Source organism: Rhinatrema bivittatum, chromosome 18 (genome assembly GCF_901001135.1).
Source record: "Rhinatrema bivittatum chromosome 18, aRhiBiv1.1, whole genome shotgun sequence".
In the NCBI taxonomy this organism is placed as follows: domain Eukaryota; kingdom Metazoa; phylum Chordata; class Amphibia; order Gymnophiona; family Rhinatrematidae; genus Rhinatrema; species Rhinatrema bivittatum.
This window is the reverse complement of record NC_042632.1, coordinates 35,097,268-35,115,710: the sequence shown is the minus strand read 5'-3', so window position 1 is coordinate 35,115,710 and position 18,443 is coordinate 35,097,268. Positions and strand designations below refer to the sequence as shown.

Genomic DNA, 18,443 nt, shown 5'->3' with positions numbered 1-18,443 from the left:
TGGATCCCACCTTATATTTGATTTGCCATCCCCCAAAAGGAAAACCCTAAAGCACTGACTGGACGCAGAATGCAGCTTAAGATGCCCTTTCAATACAGATAGGGACCGTCATTTTCGGTTTTTTATTGTTCTTTATTTTTCCTGGGAATTTATCAGGGTTTATTATGACAAAAACAAAAAACTGGAGAAAATCACTGGGGGGGGAAAAGACATTATTTTTCTGGCTAAATATCAGAGTTTATTTTGGTGGACAGAAGCCAGGACAATAAAACATCAATATCAGATTCTCACACTCAGCAGCATCCCCATTTCTAGCCGCTCTGCAACACAGCACTTCTGCTCTCGTGCGGGGCCAGGGAGCCTGCCCGGAAGTGCTTCTAGGGGACAGGGCCTGCTTCAAAACGCATTCACAGTACCAGACAGCAGGCACGTTGGCCGCTGGATAGAGGGGAGGGGGGGGGGGGGTGAGGAGGCGGGGCTTGAAACGCAGCGCATGCTTTGGCCCACACTGCATCTTGAAACACTGCATCTGCAGCTCTGGAGCAGCTTTTTAATCAGCCTAAAATTAGGGTAAATATCGGTTTAAACTGATGATCACCTTTGGAAGCAGCTGGGAATTTATGGATGAAAAATTGGTTTAAACCGAAAATGAAGGATCCTAAGTGCAGACAGTGGGTGGGGGAGGGGGTTGGGAGGCAGGCAGTTAAATGCAGTGCTGCTCTTTATACACCACTTATTGCAAAACCTTTAGCACCGGCAGCCCCGTCCTGCTCACGCATGGGAGGAGGAGACCACAGGATTCAGCCCACAAAGCTTGTCGGAAAGAACATTTAAGTCACTCACTGTTCCAGGGTAACATCTAGAAATATTGTGGCAGGTTATGGCACAATGAGATCTTGCTAATTACTTTGAGGAGAAAAGCCCCCAAGCATCTGCTGTTGCTAAGTTTTTCACCATAAAGTTGAAAAGCAGGTAAACTTTTCCTGCTGCATTCACAACTCCCTTTCTTGGGATCCATTTAAGTGAAAAGCTGCGGAAACATCACATTTCAACATATTTTAGGTTGGGGTTTTTTTTTTTTACATTTCCCAGGTAAACATTCTCCCGTGATTGTCTACAGGTCAATAGATTCACGCACAGGCAAACATTTGCACTGAATATTCACGGAGGTATTTTTTGAAACGAATCACCTTTGGCACACCATGAGCCCAAGGCTCCCAACGCTGCCTGCCGCAGAGGGATCACCTGCCAGCCTCGCCGCTGCCGCCAGCTCTCGTGTTTGTCCCCAAATTTGTCTCGCTGCTGCTTTTTGGTTTTCTTGGGCGTTGTCTTGCCAGAGTGCCAGGCGCACCCTTCCCCTTGAGACTAAAAAGGGCCAACTCTAGATGTGTGGCGATCACACAAAATTATTCTCCCAAAGTGTTTCGAAGTTCCTCTTGGTTCACGCACACTGCCACAGGAAGAGAAACGGAGATTTTTGGAAGAAAATGTGGATAAATGGTAATATATATATATATTTTTTTTTTACCTTGAAAAGTGGGGGAGCTGGCATCCCAGAGATGGCTGAACACTAACATTCGCCCTTTGGTTCAATTGTATAATCTTTGTTGTTAATTTTTTCAGAAGGAAGTGTCCTACAGAAAAGAACATTCAGATAAGCATTAAAGAAAGCACTGGTACCGATAAACCACAAGGAAACGCAGCCGTCCCCAAACTGCTTCTCCCCACCCCATCGCTGCTACTATATCCAGACACATTTTTTCCCATCCATTTTCAATAGCAACATGTGGTCAGCAAATCAGACTGGAGAAAAGAGAAGTTAAAGCCGAATCGAGAAGACTTTCAAGTCACTTAACTTTCTGCTCCACAGGATCCCTCTCCTCAGGAGCTGCTGCTGCTGCTCCTGACCTCCAGCAACTGTCTAACCTGCACAGATAAGGCACCGCCTTCAAGGAGAGATGAACCTCGAGGTATTGATGCTGTTGCTGATCGTAGCCTGCATCCAGCATGGTGAGTCTGTAGGTTAAAAAAAAAATGTTTAAACAGCTAAACTGTGCAAGCTTGGAACTGTGGAATGCAAAAGATTCAAGTGATCGACGAGTACATTCAGTGACCTCTTTTTATCTTCCTCTATTATTAAAAAAAAATAAATAAAATTCACACCAGTGATTGCATAAGAATATCAACCAATTCTTTAAAAAAAAAAAATCCAAGAATAGATCAACTGTTAATGTACTGCTTATTCTAATCTTCTCTTAATCTAGGCATAGACCTGCTCACAGAAACAATCAGAAAAAATGCTTAGGACACAATCAGCTTCTTGGCAGATCTGATAACTAGAACTGATTTTTCTGTCGAGAAAGATATGTCAGTCAGTCTGTATGGGGATCTTGCTGATTTGCCAAAAAGGAATTCATAAGTCTACTTAGCAATTTGATAAAACACAATGATAGGACAAGCATAGATTTTTTTTTTTTTAATGGTTTATAAACTGATAGAGATATTCCCTGAGGAATACGTGGAGGACTGATGTGTCAAAGTGTCTGAAGATGGTTTGTCTTATGGATTGCTTCAGGATATATTCCTGAAATTTGTACCCCTAGTGCCTGTGCTTTTTCAAAGAAGAATATTGTACCGTTTTATCCTGTCAAGCTTGCATTCATACTGTCCTCACTCAGTGTATTTATTCCCCTGTTTTAATTTCTAAGTTTTAACAGTTTGTAAAGAGCCGTGAATTAAAGGATTGTGCATCAAATTCAATGCAATCACGCTGTCTTCAACAGACTGAAGTCTGTTATTCTGACACCTCCAGCAAGAGGTACAAAGTATGAGGATGGATTTCAGTAGTTTATAGTCAATGCAATGTTTCAGGAAAACGAAGTAAATGCAGGGTTGGATTTCCCTTTAGGCAGAGCAGGCACCTGCTGTCCGGAGAGGGCGCTGCGGGTCTATAAGAGAGCAGGTCCGAGGGGAGAGAAGAGAGAGCCCTTCACAGATGAAGGAGACAATGGCCATCGATCGCACACTTTCTGAGGGGACAAGGCAGGGCTGTTCCAAGGAGAGGAGTCCAAATTGAGTCGACCACCCTAGGTCCCGGCCTTGCAACCCCATTCCTCCCTACTGCCAGCAGGAGGAGAGCAACACTTCTTACATGCATCTGTCCTCTTGTCTTCCAGCTTCACTACGAAGACTGAATCACACAGGGTCGGTGGGCCCTGCGCGATTCAGACTTCAAATCAAAGCCAGCAGAGGAAGACCCAGATGTAGGTGAGACGTGCTGTCCTTCTCTTCCTGGCAGATCGTACTTACCCATGTGGGGGGTGTGCGTGGTTAAAATCAAGTAGTTGGAGAGATGGAAAAGATCATACCCTATCCATAGGAGTGGGGGGTGGGGGGGATGCGCAGGCCGATTTGCCTTGGCCCCACAACCTCCTTGGGCCAACTTCACCCCCACCTCACAGCTGCCCCCTGCTCCTGCACTTGGTGGCACACAAGAAGTAGATATGACCCTGAGCAAATGTTGACTTTAATTTCTGACTACAAAGATAATCTAACATTTTCCTGAATGTGTTGGAGTGGAGGAAGGATGATATGCTTGGGGTTTTTTTTGTTTTTTAATGTCTTGTAGAAGCCTTTTTTTTTTTTTTTTTTTTAAGAATGAGTCTTGGGGAGAGGATTCTGCAAGCAAACCCCACGGTGTTCAATAACATCTGTTAAACTTGTACTGTATTGTGAATTTTGCTCAGGATTGAAGGGCATGAGTCAGGGTAAGGGCAGATGATGGAAGTTTACCCCATGTACTAGACTCCCCCCCATATTTTGGTTCCTCCTGGAGCACGGGGAATGTCTGACACAACGACAAGTGTACAAATAAAGGGCAGAGATTGACAGCACTGGAATTTTCCAAGGTAACAAGGGAGTCTGCTGATGACTCCTCGTTTGGAAATTGCATCCAATGGAAAACATTTGAGGTTGCAGAACCCAAATCTCCCATCCCCAACAGATTAGGCTTCCCATAGATCTGCTAGAGCCCTGAGAAACTGGAGAATATTTCCTCACGCTTTGTTTGAAGTAGGTGTTTCCAGGGGGAGCAGGGGGCTCTGTCTGCTGGGAAGGCAGAAGGGGCCAGGGGAATGCCTTCTCCCTTGCCTTGTGACAACTGAGCCTGCAAGAAATGTTGTGTTAATATTGCAGTGCCTCCTTCTGTAATGGTAGCTTCCCAAACCACTTGCCGCACATGGCATTGGAAGGGTTAGAAAAGGTTTTCTCATGCTGTGTCGCAACGGATTGGGGGAAAGTGTGCTCAGAGACAACTGTTGCTTAAAGTCTGGATGTCGGTAAATAGACTGCAAGATCATTAGGGAGAAGCTGTGAAGCCATTGAAGGTCTGCGTTTGCATCAGTGTAAACCTCTGTTTACTGAAGAGCTGCAAGGCCTGATTGGCCCACCTTGGTTACACCTACCCCTCTCACCCATCCCCCTCCGTTTCTTGCCTCATTTCTGGGACACAGATATGATTTTGGCAGCTCCACCCACTTAGCTCTATCGTTAGACGCGTTAATATATTTGTTGTGAGTGGAGCACTCACTCAGAAATTACGAGCCCTGCAGAATCAGCAAACTACTTCTCAGTTAAGACTGGGCAGAGGATTCTTGGTTATTTTAATTGTGTTATCTTTATTCTGCTATTTTGGCTGTGCTGTTTTAATAGTGCTGCCTAAGCTCTGTTTTAAAGGTGCCTTTTCTCCATTGCAGAAGTACTTAAAAACTTCTTTAAAAAAAAAAAACCTACACATCCTCACCCACCCCAGTGGCAGCTTTCTTTATGTAGGGTACATATAGAAAGTATAGATTGAAGCAAGTTTCTGATAGGGTCACCCTGGATCAGTGCACTGCTTCTGCTTGCACGTCCAGTCGTTTCTAAAAACTCACCTCTTTGGGGACCCGTTTCAAACGTGAACTTTCCTTCCTCCTGCTCCTGGCTGGGTTCATGTTACGCGTTTTCTAGCTGCCAAAGCTCTCAGAACTGCTGATTTGCCTGGTCTGTGCATCCTGACTGGATTGTAAGCTCCACGGAGCAGGGAACTCTCTCTTATTTGACTCAGTACAGTGCAGTGTACGCCTCATAATGCTACATAAATGAAAATGATGACGTTAAGAATAATTTAGCATTATTTGCTTCCATTCTGTGTCTGCTGTAAAAAGCTGCGACAGACCTGCCCATGGCATGTAACTTGCAGATTTATGTACTTAGCTGATCACAAGGGACATATTTGCATGTAGCTGGTTGTTTATGTGCAGTCTAATAAATTCTAGAGGTTCTTATCCTAGTCGGTTCTTCCATCAGACCAAGAAGACACAGAGTGTGTACAAAATCCTTCTCGCATGAGACGCTGCCCTAATGACATTTATGGGGCAATCCTCCAAACTACCTGCGCATGTGCAAAGATCAATCGACAGGCTTTGCACCAATTTTCCCTTGGGAAACTGCCTCAGGGAATAAAAAAAAAAAAGTACCCTCAGACATTTGCCTCTCCTTTTTCCTGCCAGTACTTTCCCCCTTCGAAACAACACATGTAGTGCTGAAAATGCAAAACTGTGCCAAAAGTCCCTGGTGGTCCAGCGGGGGTCCTGGAGCGATCTCCTGCACTCGGGTCGACGGCTGCTAGTATTCAAAATGGTGCTGATAGCCTTTGTCCTTACTATGTCACAGGGGCTACCGGTGTCATTGGCCGGCCCCTGTCACATGGTAGGAGCAACCGACCAATGGTGCCAATAGCCCCTGTGACATATAAGGGCAAAGGCTATAGGCACCATAAAGTTCCTGGTGGTCCAGCGGGGGTCCTAGAGCGATCTCCTACACACGGGTCGTCGGCTGCCAGTATTCAAAATGGCGCCGATAGGCTTTGCCCTTACTATGTCACAGGGGCTATCGGTGCCATTTTGAATACTGGCAGCCGACAGCCCGAGTGCAGGAGATTGACCAAAGCCAGTGTATCAAACGTACCCCTAGGGTAGACGAGGGTAACTGGTACAGTGCATGAGGAGGCGGAATTGGGGTCAGCTCCCCATTGATCCCTAGGTTCTGCCATTTCCCGGCTGCTCAACACATTGAGCTAGGAAGTGACCCTTGCTGCCGCAATATAGGCACAGGCCCTGAGTGTGGCGCCGTCTTCTCTCTTCCTTCGAGATCAGACCTCAACCCAATTGTATAGCCTCAACGCCTTGGTCTCTGGGAGCAGCAGAGGTGGAGGGTACTGGTCGGGGAAATGTAGATCCCGAGTTATCAGGTTTACGACCGGACTTCCCTTCACAAAAGTGGCGTTGGATTCGGCGGTCAACCCGCCCAGCCAGATCAATCAGGCTATTCAGGTCATCCGGAAGGTCCCTCACTGCTAGCTTGTCTTGGAGTCTTGAAGAGATACCTTCCAAGAATATGCCGTAGAGGCTGTCATCCCTCCAGTCCAGCTTGGCTGCCAGGGTACAGAATTCCACCGCATATTCGGCAAGAGAGCAATTGCCTTGGCATAGCTGGAGTAGCTCAGTGGCAGCCGTGGGTCTATGAGAAGGCTGGTCGAAGATATGTCAGAAGGCCGAGACAAACTGTTCCAGATTCCCAAGAAGGGGGTCATTGCGCTCCCATAGCAAAGAGGCCCAGGCCAGGGGTTTCCCGTCTAGCAAAGAGATAATATAAATGGTTTTAATCTGATCCATAGAGAACTGGGAGGGCAGCAGATTGAATCAGATGTAGCACTGATTGAGGAATCCACGGCAGTACTTTGCTTCCCCTGAGTACCGTGAAGGTGGCGGGAGCTGTGTGGATGTTGCCAGTCTGGGATCGGCCGCAGCAACTGGCGCAGGCGGTACTAGTGCAGGTGTTCCATCAATCCGATTGGCCAGTCTCTCTACGGTCACCATCAGAGCATCAAGACAGACTTGCTGTTGCTACAGACGCTGGGCAACACAAATAAGGCCTTTAGGCCTGCCACGTCCGCCGGGTCCATGGCCTTGCAAACTGTTGAATTCATGGACCCTTGAGCTGACTTGGACAGATGATGGAACACTGTGGAGATACACAGTGGATGTCGAAGCCAGGAGGCGGCACAAACAGGAGACTAGGAGGTTCTTCACCACTGGAGACACGAGGTCCCCCCAGGAGGAGCCCGTGAGGACCTGGTCTGCTTGGACTTACGAGCGGTCTCCTGTGAGTAGGTTTCCTGAGGATGGAGAAGTAGAGCTGGAGCCAGGAGGCAAACTGGAACTTTACCACTGGAAGCCTGCAGTCCCCCCAAGAGGAGCTCGTGAGGACCCAAGCCGCTTGGACCTAGGCGAGTCCTCCTGGATGAAAACCAAAGACAGGAACCAGTAGACGAAAGCTGGAATCAGAAGTCTGTGGACGAAAAGCCGAAGTCAGAAGCCAGTGGACGGGAGCCAGGGTCGGAAGCCAGTGGATGGGAGCCGGTCAGAAGCCAGTGGATGGAAGCAGGGGTAAGGAACAGTAAGTAGGGACTCTGAACCAGAGTGAACCTTGTTGCAAGGCCAGGAGTGGAGTTGGTGCAGGGTTTAAAGACCCTGACGTGTCTGTCATCACTCCTAGGAGGTGCTGAGTATTCCCGCGCTGGCCCCTTTAAGAGTCAGGTCCCCGCGCACGCGCCTAGGGGGCGGGGCCAGCCCAGACGACGGCGGCATCTCCCTTGTAGAGGGAACGCCAGGAGGAAACTCGTCGGCCTGACCAGGCCTCAGGAATGCTGCAGCAGCCACCAGATGACCCGGGGTAGGTGGATGGCCGGCCTGCGGACCTCCGCAGGTCGGGCCCATAACAGTAACTGTTTGAAAATCCTCACCCATGCCTTCAGTAAAATTGCAGAGTCTGCTGTTTCTAGGATGTTTGGCAAGTTTCTTTGAGTTTTGGTTTATGTTTACTTTGTTCCTGCAGTTTTCTGGCTGTGGCAAGGTCTCTTTCATTGTATGCAGCGGTTTGAACTGACGCCATTTGAACCCAGTTAGAATTTTGACGGCGGGACTTAGCCCATCAGCTGTTCAGGAAGCAGTCTGTCATCCCGTCCTTGCCCCAAGTGGGTGACAAGATGTGCAGCAGAATTCACAGCTTCATAGGGATCTGACGGGGGCTGTGATATGAACGCTTCTGCTATAGCCCCTAGAGTTGGACTGAGGCCATCATCTCATTCCATAGAGGTCACCTTGGATGAGATTTGAACTGCTGTCCTAGAGGTGAAAGGCAGTGAAATGAGACTCCAATGTACTTGTAAGACAGGTATAAGGGAACGTGGGTGAAGTTCAGGTAAGGGTATAGTTAGAGCACAGCAAAAAAATAAAAGGAAAAGAGACCAATGTTGCAGAAATGAATCAAAAATAGAAGGGAAAAAGGGATGAAGAGCACTGATATTTGGGAAAAGAACATTAAGAGAAATTCATTTACCGTTTCATCGAATCCCTGCATGTACTTCGTATACTTTGCACGTGTAAAAAATGTAGGGTACAGAATCCCCATGGCAGATTTTCAAAGGGAAGCTCCATAGGGCATTTCCCTTTGAAAATTGTTGTATAGGCTCGTTGGAACTGAAAATGCCCCCCCTCCCCCAAATGACCAGCAACACTGAGGAAGTTAGTGAGATGAACTTTTTCATTACTTGACGTTTGCATCAGAGGACACAAAGAGAACTTTCTTAATCTGAACGCAATAATATTAATACTGACATTTTCGTACATTTTCTGAAGACCAGCCTAGAAAAAAAAAATATGAGTTTCGGGTAACAATGGATAGTATTGGTGCTTTCAATTATTTTAGGATTCATTCATAATGTAGTACAAAATAATTGCTAAAAGTCACCTCAGCGCTGCCATCCTCTGAGGCTCCTACCTGGTCGCCACTGTCCGATTTGATCCTGGTTGTCATATCCTAGGCTCAGCAGGCATCACGTCACAAGATATTTGCCCCCAGATTTTCATTGTATAAATCATCTAGAAGGCATCCCAAGCTAGATGTTTCTCCGCAAAACACTTGCCGGCCAATTTTAAAAGCCCTGTTTGAAGAAAAAAAAAAAAGAAAAACAAGTTTTCAGTTTAGCAATGAAAACAGAAGGAAAAGCCTTGCCATAATGTGCCCACTTTTCTTCCCTTTCCCACTATGACGTATCTTCGGAGCAGATTGGAACATTAATATTTCGGTTATACGGGGACAATTTTCAGCCTGTCTGCATTGGGACAAAGTTCCCAAGTACTTTCTACCCACGGGCTTTCCACCAATTTTTTTTTTTTTGCGCGTAATTCTTTTCATTTGAAATAACAGGAGTGTATTTGGAAATGCAGACTGCGTGTGCGTGTTGTTCTTCTTCCGCTGACACAAACAGGCCCCCAGCAGTGTGCCTGCAATTTTGGCCGCATTGAGGGAGAGTGTGATTTTCAGAAGGCGGAATTACTAAATAACTCCCTAAATGCTGATGTTCTGTCCTCCTCCCCCATCCTGTTTCCTGCATGGTGCTAAGCAAACTCTGCTTTAGTTTTATAGGAGCAGTTTCAAATTCTTCTAGTTTGAGGGGGGGGGGGGGGGGGAGGGGAAGACATCAAGCTTTTCATTCCTTGAAAGGTAGAAGAAGGGCACACGAAGGGATGACAAGAGGAAGTGGAAGAAAAGCGCAACCATGGGAGGAAGCAGCCTTGCTGGACATCGATTCACCCCCAGGCAATCTGCTTCCTGCCACTTACAAATCTTACCGCACAGCTTTTGTGCCACTGCAACTCAATTTCTCATGCATTTCATTCAGTTCTCAGTTCCCCCTCTCTCTGCTGAGGATGCAAAAATAATTGCTGTCAAACTTCTTGTTTACATGGCACAGAGAGTCACTTTCCCAAAAGAGGAAAAAGTGTACAAAGTTAGTGTGACTGCGTAACATTGAAAAGCATTTGTGCACTCCAAGGGTTGGCAACCCCTTGTATGAGTGCCACCTAATGTCACACAAAGCTCCTCCTCCCAACATGCTACTCCTTCTTGTAAGAACATAAGAACATGCCATACTGGGTCAGACCAAGGGTCCCTCAAGCCCGGCATCTTACATAGAAACATATAGAAACATAGAAATGACGGCAGAAGAAGACCAAATGGCCCATCCAGTCTGCCCAGCAAGCTTTCACACTTTTTTTTCTCATACTTATCTGTTACTCTTGGCCTTTAGTAACCTTTTGGTTCTATTTCCCTTCCACCCCTGCCATTAATGTAACCTTTTGGTTCTATTTCCCTTCCACCCCCACCATTAATGAAGACAGCAGTGCTGGAACTGCTTCTAAGTGAAGTATCTAGCTTAATTGGTAAGGGGTAGTAACCACCGCAATAAGCAAGCTACTCCCAAGCTTATTTGTTTACCCAGCCTGTGCAATTCAGTCCTTGTTGGTTGTTATCTGAATATAAATCCACTTTTCTTCATTCCCCCTGCTGTTGAAGCAGAGAGCTACTCTGGATATGTATTGAAAGTGAAGTATCAGGCTTAATTGGTCCGGGGTAGTAACATCCATAACAAGCAAGCTACACCCATGCTTTTTTGTTTACCCAGACTTTGTAATTCAGTCCTTGTTGGTTGTTGTCTGAATGTAAAATCATCTTTTCTTCATTCCCCCTGCCATTGAAGTAGAGAGCTACACTGGATATGCATTGAAAGTGAAGTATCAGGCTTGTTTGGTTTGGGGTAGTAACCGCTGTAACAAGCAAGCTATTCCCCGCTTTTTTGTGAATGCCAATCCTTTTTTCCACATTTCCTCTTGCCGTTGAAGCATAGAGCACTGTCGGAGTCGTATTAACCGTGTGTATGTCTATTGAATAAGGGTATTATCTCCAGGTAGTAGCCGTCTTTCCCGCAAGCCACCCTCTCTTCATTCACATCCTCTAGACTTTATGGATCCACAGTGTTTATCCCACACCCCTTTGAAGTCCTTCACAGTTTTGGTCTTCACCACTTCCTCCAAATACTCCTGACATTGGTTCTGAGTCTTCCTCCTTGGAGCTTCAAATCGTGACCCCTGGTTCTGCTGATTTTTTTCTAACAGAAAAGGTTTGTCGTTGTCTTTGGATCATTAAAACCTTTCAATTATCTGAAATTCTGTATCATATCACCTCTGTTCCTCCTTTCCTCCAGGGTGTACATATTTAGATTCTTCAATCTCTCCTCATAAGTCATTTGATGAAGATCATCCACCTTTTTGGTCACCCTTCTCTGGACTGCCTCCATCCTGTCTCTGTCCCTTCGGAGATACAGTCTCCAGAACTGAGCACAGTACTCCAGGTGAGGCCTCACCAAGGACCTGTACAAGGGGATAATCACTTCCCTTTTCTTACTTGATATCCCTCTCTCTGCGCAGCCCAGCATTCTTCTGGCTTTAGCTATCACCTTGTCACATTGTTTCCCCGACTTCAGATCGTTTGACACTATCACCCCAGGTCTTTCTCCTGCTCCGTGCACATCAGCCCTTCACCCCCATCGAATACAGTTCTTTCGGATTTCCGCACCCCATATGCATGACTCTGCACTTCTTGGCATTGAATCTCAGCTGCCATTTATTCGACCACTCTTCCAGCTTCTTTAAATCTCATCTCATTCTCTCCACTTCTTCCGGCATGTCCACTCTGTTGCAGATCTTAGTGTCATCCGCGAAAAGACAAACCTTATCTTCTATCTCGTCCGCTATGTCACTCACATAGATATTGAACAGGACCAGTCCCAACACCGATCCTTGCGGCACTCCGCTTAACACTGCTCTCTCTTCAGAGTAAGTTCCATTTACCATCACACATTGTCTTCTGTCCGTCAACCAGTTTGCAATCCAGGCCACCACCTCGGCACTCACTCCTAAGCTTCTCATTTTACTCACCAGCCTCATATGTGGGACCGTATCAAAAGCTTTGCTGAAATCCAAGTAGATGACATCGAGTGCTCTTCCTCTATCCAATTCCCTAGTCACCCAGTCAAAAAAGTCAATCAGATTTGTCTGACAGAATCTTCCCCTGGTGAATCCATGCTGCCTCTGGTCCAGCAATTCTCCCGACTGTAGATAGTTCACTATTCTTTCTTTCAGCAGCGACTCCATTACTTTTCCCACCACTAAGGTGAGGCTAACTGGTCTGTAGTTACCAGCCTCCTCTCTGCTCCCACTCTTGTGAAGCGTGGTCCTGCCAGCACATCTCTGAGCTCTTTCAGTATCCTGGGATTAACCTCATCAGGCCCCATGGCTTTTTCCACTTTCAGTTTCCCCAGCTCTTCCCATACATTCTCTTCTGTAAATGGAGTTACATCTACTCCACTGCCCTCCGGTTTCTTGTTAACTAGTGACGGTCCTTCTCCAGGGTCCTCTTTAGTAAACACCGAACTGAAGTATTTGTTTAATATTTCTGCCATTTCTTCATCTATCTCCACACATTGATCTTTTCCACCTTTCAATTTCACTATACCACTTTAGACTTTTCTCCTTTCTCTGATGTATCTGAAAAATGTTTTGTCACCTCACTTTACCTCTTTGGCAATCCTTTCTTCCACTTGACGTTTTGCTTTCTTGATTGCTTTCTTCATCTCCCTCAGTTCTACCAGATATTCTTCTTTGTGCTCCTCCCTTTGGGATCCTTTATATTTCTTGAATGCTGTTCTTTTAGCCTTTTTTTTTGTCAGCCACCTCCTTTGAGAACCAGATAGGTTTCTTTACTTTTCTAAAATGTAATTTCAACCTTTCGTTACAATGTAAACCGATATGATGTGTAGTTTAATGTCGGTATAAAAAAAAGATGTTAAATAAATAAATATAGATTAGTTGCCTTAGTAATTGCTCCTTTTAGTTTGGTCCACTGTTGTTCCACATCTCTCTCATTCTCCCAGCCTTCTAGTTCTTCCTCCAGGTACTTCCCCATTTCATCGTGTTTCCAACAGTGGCCAATTGAGGCTACAAGTACCTGGTAAGTACCCAAACACTACGTAGATCCCATGCTACTGATGCAATTAATAGCAGTGGCTATTCCCTTAGTCAACTTGATTAATAGCAGTTAATGGACTTCTCCTCCAAGAACTTATCCAAACCTTTTTTAAACCCAGCTACACTAACTGCACTAACCACATCCTCTGGCAACAAATTCCAGAGCTTAATTGTGCATTGAGTGAAAATGAATTTTCTTTGATTATTTTTAAATGTGCTACTTGTTAACTTCATGGAGTGCCCCCTAGTCCTTGTATGCTGGCACCAGAAGAGGGAGTGCGTGCCAGGCAGTCGTGTGTGCAAGCTGTAGTTTGTTGGTGCCCATCCCTTCCTCTGTCACTATTGTACGCAAATTTATTTCATGCATATTCATGAAGGATATCCGGAAAACATGAGTAACTGGGGTAGTCCCCCAGGACATATTTGGAAATCATTGGCCTAGGTGAACCTTCAGTCTTGTGTACCCCCAAGTAATTGTCAGGCCCATAGACTCTATTTTTCTCCCACCTTATGATTTTGTTAATTAAACACAATCGTTATGACCTTACCACCATCCTTCCCAGAACAATTCTGTAAAATCATGTAGAGACTTCCTTGGGATCTTCACTAGATGGCCCTAGTCTAGGACATGGGGTTAGAAGTTAGAAGAAGAGCATACCATTTCTTGCAGCATCCCCATTTTATAACACCCACCCCAACCTAACTATTGGAAATCATTGACCAGGGGCCACAGAATGAAACTCAATATGCATTCACTATGCCTCTGGCCCGTAGGCATCATCATGAAGTGAATGCTATCTCCCCCAGGGGATGTGAGCACTGCAGCATCCCCAGCCCTAACCAAGTCCAAGGAGCAGAATTCAAGCCTCATAATCAAACCCAGGTCATCCACACATTAGTGTGCACTGGTATCACAGAACCAAAGGGCTGGCCCTTTTCTTTGTAGCTGCCGTGTGCTAATCTTTTTTGGCTATTTGATCTGTTGGCTGTTCCACATGTGAAAAGGCGCAAATTGGTGCTAAGCATAGTTATTACAGCACATAAAAAAGAGTTAGCAGAAAATAAGATACTGTCTTCCCGCTGGCAAGGGGTCAGAACTGCACGGAATCAGAAGGGCAACCATTGAATTTTGGGATAGTATGTCCATAGGGACAGCATGTACATGTGCCAGGGAGCCAACAAAGGGTTGGGGTTATGAGAAGGTATGCTAGCGGAGCCACTGGGAGGCTGGAAAAGTTTGCAGAGGTGTGTTGGGGTCATTATGGAGAGGACAATGAATTAAGCATTTCAGACCCCCCACACACCATCCAAACTCTCCCATCACCATATTCCTTAGCCGGTCAGAGAGGATTTTTCCTCTTTGCTATCTGGCCTGTTGACTTTGGACAAGTTTGTGCAGGGGAACTCTAAAAGATAATTATATTGTAGTCCGAGTGCTACCGGATGCACTCTGTAGAATATAGAAAATTATGGCAGGAGGACCCATTGTACTAAGGATAACAGTTGACATCAAGACTTTTGCCAACAAATAGGAATAGATAAATAAATATATTTGTGAGGTTTTTGTAAACTGTGGATTCTTAGGAGTCTATTTATTTATTTATTTATTTTAACATTTTTCTATGCCGTCGTTTGGTGGAAACTGTCACAACGGTTTACATTAAGGCACATAAAAATGAAGCTAACGTATCTTAAGTTACATAGGTGCCATTTAAGGATCGGTAACATAGTTTGTAAATAATATTAATTGGTAAGTGTAATGAGTCATGTCCAATTCACATTGTAACAGTTTAGGTTACTAGAATACCTTTATCATTGTACTTTTACCCTTTTGCTGAGCTTTAAAAGAATGAAACTTAATCTGATTAAAAATTACACACATATTGATTTTGGTTATGTGTTTGTTGTTCAAAAGTGGAGTATATAGGAATCATTTAGGTCAGGTTCTAGACACATGAACCCAGCTGTATAACTCAACATTGAACAATGCCTTATACTACTAAAGGGCTTCCCAAACTTTCAGCCAATATGACCTCATTTTAACACCTGAAAATTCACAGGGTCCCAGAGGATGACCAAAACAAATTTGCAGGTGTGCAGTCCCTCTCCAACAATCACTCATCATCCTCTCTGCACTCCAGCTGATTCCCTCTTTCAGCCTTCATCCCCTTCAAAGGACCTCCTCTCTTAACCACCTCCCCTCCAGTGGATCCGTTCTCTCAACTTCCACTCCGCTTACCCCCTCCAGCTCTTTTCACATCCATCAGCTGATCCTCTCTCACCCTTCTTAGAAACACCATCTGATCCTCTGTCATCTCTTGCCTCTGACTCAATCTCCATTCCCTCCTCAATCTCTTCCTGTTGTGACCTCTATAGAAATGTGGACCCTTGGTCTGAGTTGGGATTGATACTACCTGGAAGGAGGAGCTGCCTCAGGTTCCCAACAAATCCCAACAAATGCCAGTGAGAGCCTGTGTGTATGAATGATTGTATGAGAGAGAGCATGTGACAGTGAGAGCCTGTGTGTGTGTGAGAGAGAAAAATGCATGTGAGAATGAGAACCTGACTGTGTGTTTGAGGGAAGAAGATGGAGAGAAAAGAAACAGAAAAAAAGACAATATAAAAGGAATTGGCAAAAAAAAAAAAAAAAAAGATGGAAGACAGGGGCCAGCTGGAGCTTCACCAATACCAATCCCATTCCCCGTGGGTTGAGCCTTTGGGTGCCGGGATTGGCTGGACTTAGGTGGGCCCCTGGGAGGATGGCAGGTGAGGAGGTGATGATGCAAGTGGTCCAAGGTCAGGAGGCCAGAAGAATGCACGATAGCTGGTCCGAGATCAGGAAGCCAGAAGAAGGTACAATAGCTGATTCGAGGTCAGGAAGCTAGAAGATCAGTCCGAGGGGAGAAGGACAGAAAAGGGATGAAGAGGCAGGATCCAGAACAGGAGGGTTGGAACAGGAACAGAAACCGGAACATGCTGAAGCAGGAACCCAAGGCAGAACACCAAGGAAGCAGACCTGTAGCCAAGTCATCTGCTGCAAGAGGAAGCTGAGTTTAAATGTCAGCCAGCTCTGACGTGAGTAGGAGGAGCTGCAAGTGATTTCCCGTCACGGGCCCTTTAAGGCCTCCAGGTGGCATGCACGTGCGCTAGGAGGGGGCCAGAGAGAGGCGGAGTTGGCAGCGAGACGCGGCAGGAAGGCCCGAGAAGCCCCAGCGGAATGGAGGGCTCAGCGGCCATGTCGGAAGGCCCGAGAAGTACGGTCAGTGCTGCTAGTGAGCCGGCACACTGGAGAGTTGACAGGGGTGGCTGCGGCTGGTAAGCGTAACACATCCCTTATTACCTCTCACTCCCAAACTCACCTCTTCCTGTCCAGCTCTTCTCTCATACTCCTGTCAGCTCCTCTTACATCCTCCAGTTGATTTTCAGTCATTCCACCTTCTTACCCTCCAAAGTCAATCCCTCTCCACCATATCCACCCTTTAAAACCCTCCCATCTCTCAGCCGTTCCTTGAAATAGCCTCTTCTCCAAACATCCCCTGGGCAGGGTCATTGGCAGCAATTCCTTTGGGCTGTGGGCCAAAGGTGAATGATAATGAGAGGGCAGACTGAAGACAAGGGAGAAAAGAGGAACAAAGGCAATATCCATCGGCCCATGCACACTCAGCTTTTCCCTCCTCTCTTGCCTGGTCCCAAGCCTGAGGGTGATCTGCAAGCAGCAGAAGCATTACTGATGAAAATCAGCAAAGAACCTATGGGCTAATGCAAGCTCACAGGCCCTGCAGAAGCCGTGATCCCAATTTTTGCAGGACTTCCTATTACCACAGAAACTTGTACCACTGCAGGGCCTATGAGTGCTGCCCTCCCCCACCAGAACAAGCAATGGAGAGAGGAAGCTGCCGGAGACTCTCGTCTGACCCGCCTACCGCTGACCACTAATCCTGCGGCTGCAACACCAGAGGTGCTCGCTCATGAAAGAGTGCAACAAAGGAGCCTGCCCCTTCGTGTGCCCCTTCTTTCATGTCTTGGACCTATACAACCATCTACACTATGGAAAGCTGTAAGTACACTCTATCATCCATCTCACTACACTCACACTCACACTTCCCTATCTCCATAATCACAGGCAAGGTCGCTACTGTGGAGGTACCATCCGATGACAGCTCTATGCTCCACAAACCAGAACTCTTACCAACATTCAATTAACCAGCATGCATTCTATCCTCTTCACTACTACCACCCTATTCTTTATATTCATTAATGCATAATCTATTATGAAAAAAATCCACCCTCATCTATGACCTCCTTGCCTCCAGAGCAAATGACTGTTTATGTATCACCAAAACCTGGTTGAAAGATTATGATACCCCGATTTTTAACCTTTGCTTCCCACATAACTTCTCATATTTTCATAGACCTAGAATAGAACATAGAGGAGCAGTCTGGCTATATTCTTTAAATCCCTGAAATTTACCATGGTAGATATCTCTACCCCTGCCCCATTTGAGTTGCTATATCTAAAATCCAAACCGATAAACTTCTGTCTGACCTACAGCCCTTCTGGTCTCCTTGCCAAAAACTCTCTCCCCCTGTGCAAAGCAATCCTCAATCTAAACTTGAATCCAACATCAACCATAATCCTAGGCGACTTCAACCTCCACTCACCAGCCTCACATTTTCAACTCCCACCAACATTATGTTCGATATCCTTCTTTCATGCGGCTGGAAGCAAATTATCTCTGTCCCCACCTACAAGAAAGGCAATTACCTGGACCTAGTATTTATAACTCCTCCGGCTTTCACATAAATGATTTGAGCATAAACATATCAGAAATTCCCTGGAGTAACCACTTCCTTATCAACTTCGCCCTCAAACCCAAATCCTGCAACCAAATCTCCAATGGAAACAGTACCACAACCTTGAAATGAGGTCATATAAATCCAATGTCCCTTGCATCCAACCTCATTCCGACTCTAAACAACATCTCCTGTAACTCACGTGAAGAACTATTAAAACACTGGAACTTCACCCTTACATCTACACTTGACAAACTTGCCCCTCTGAAACCACATTCAACAAAAAGAACAAAATCCACACAATGGTACAACACTACACTCCAAACCCAAAATGTGAGCTAAGAAAATATGGAGGAAAATGGAGAAAAGACCCATCTCAGACAAATAAAATTCCTTACTTTGATAACCTGACATTATATCAAGAGGTCATCACCGCTGCAAAGAATTCCTACATCTACAAAAAACTGACAGCCTAATGGAACAACCCCAGAGATCTATATACCTCTATAAAGAATATAATCAACCCAAGCTCGACCTCTTCTACACTTCCTCCCATCATCCTGGGGATGAGGATTGCTGAGACATTCACCACTCACTTTATCAACAAAACAGCAAATATTATTAGCACTTTCAATAATTCCACCCTGGTGAAGCCAACAGTGATCCAGAATTTCAAGGCAC

At 45.7% G+C, this 18,443-nt stretch overlaps 1 protein-coding gene across 1 annotated transcript in view; it reads left to right on the top strand.

Moving 5' to 3' along the window:
• The first annotated feature begins 1,627 nt into the window (after positions 1 to 1,627).
• The window catches only part of CSF1R (colony stimulating factor 1 receptor), an 87,101-nt gene continuing 70,285 nt past the window's right edge, over positions 1,628 to 18,443 (top strand). The window contains exon 1 of the mRNA XM_029583559.1: positions 1,628 to 2,010. Within this exon, the coding sequence (XP_029439419.1) occupies positions 1,959 to 2,010 (52 nt within the window). The 5' untranslated portion in view covers positions 1,628 to 1,958. The remainder of the gene's footprint in view (positions 2,011 to 18,443) is intronic.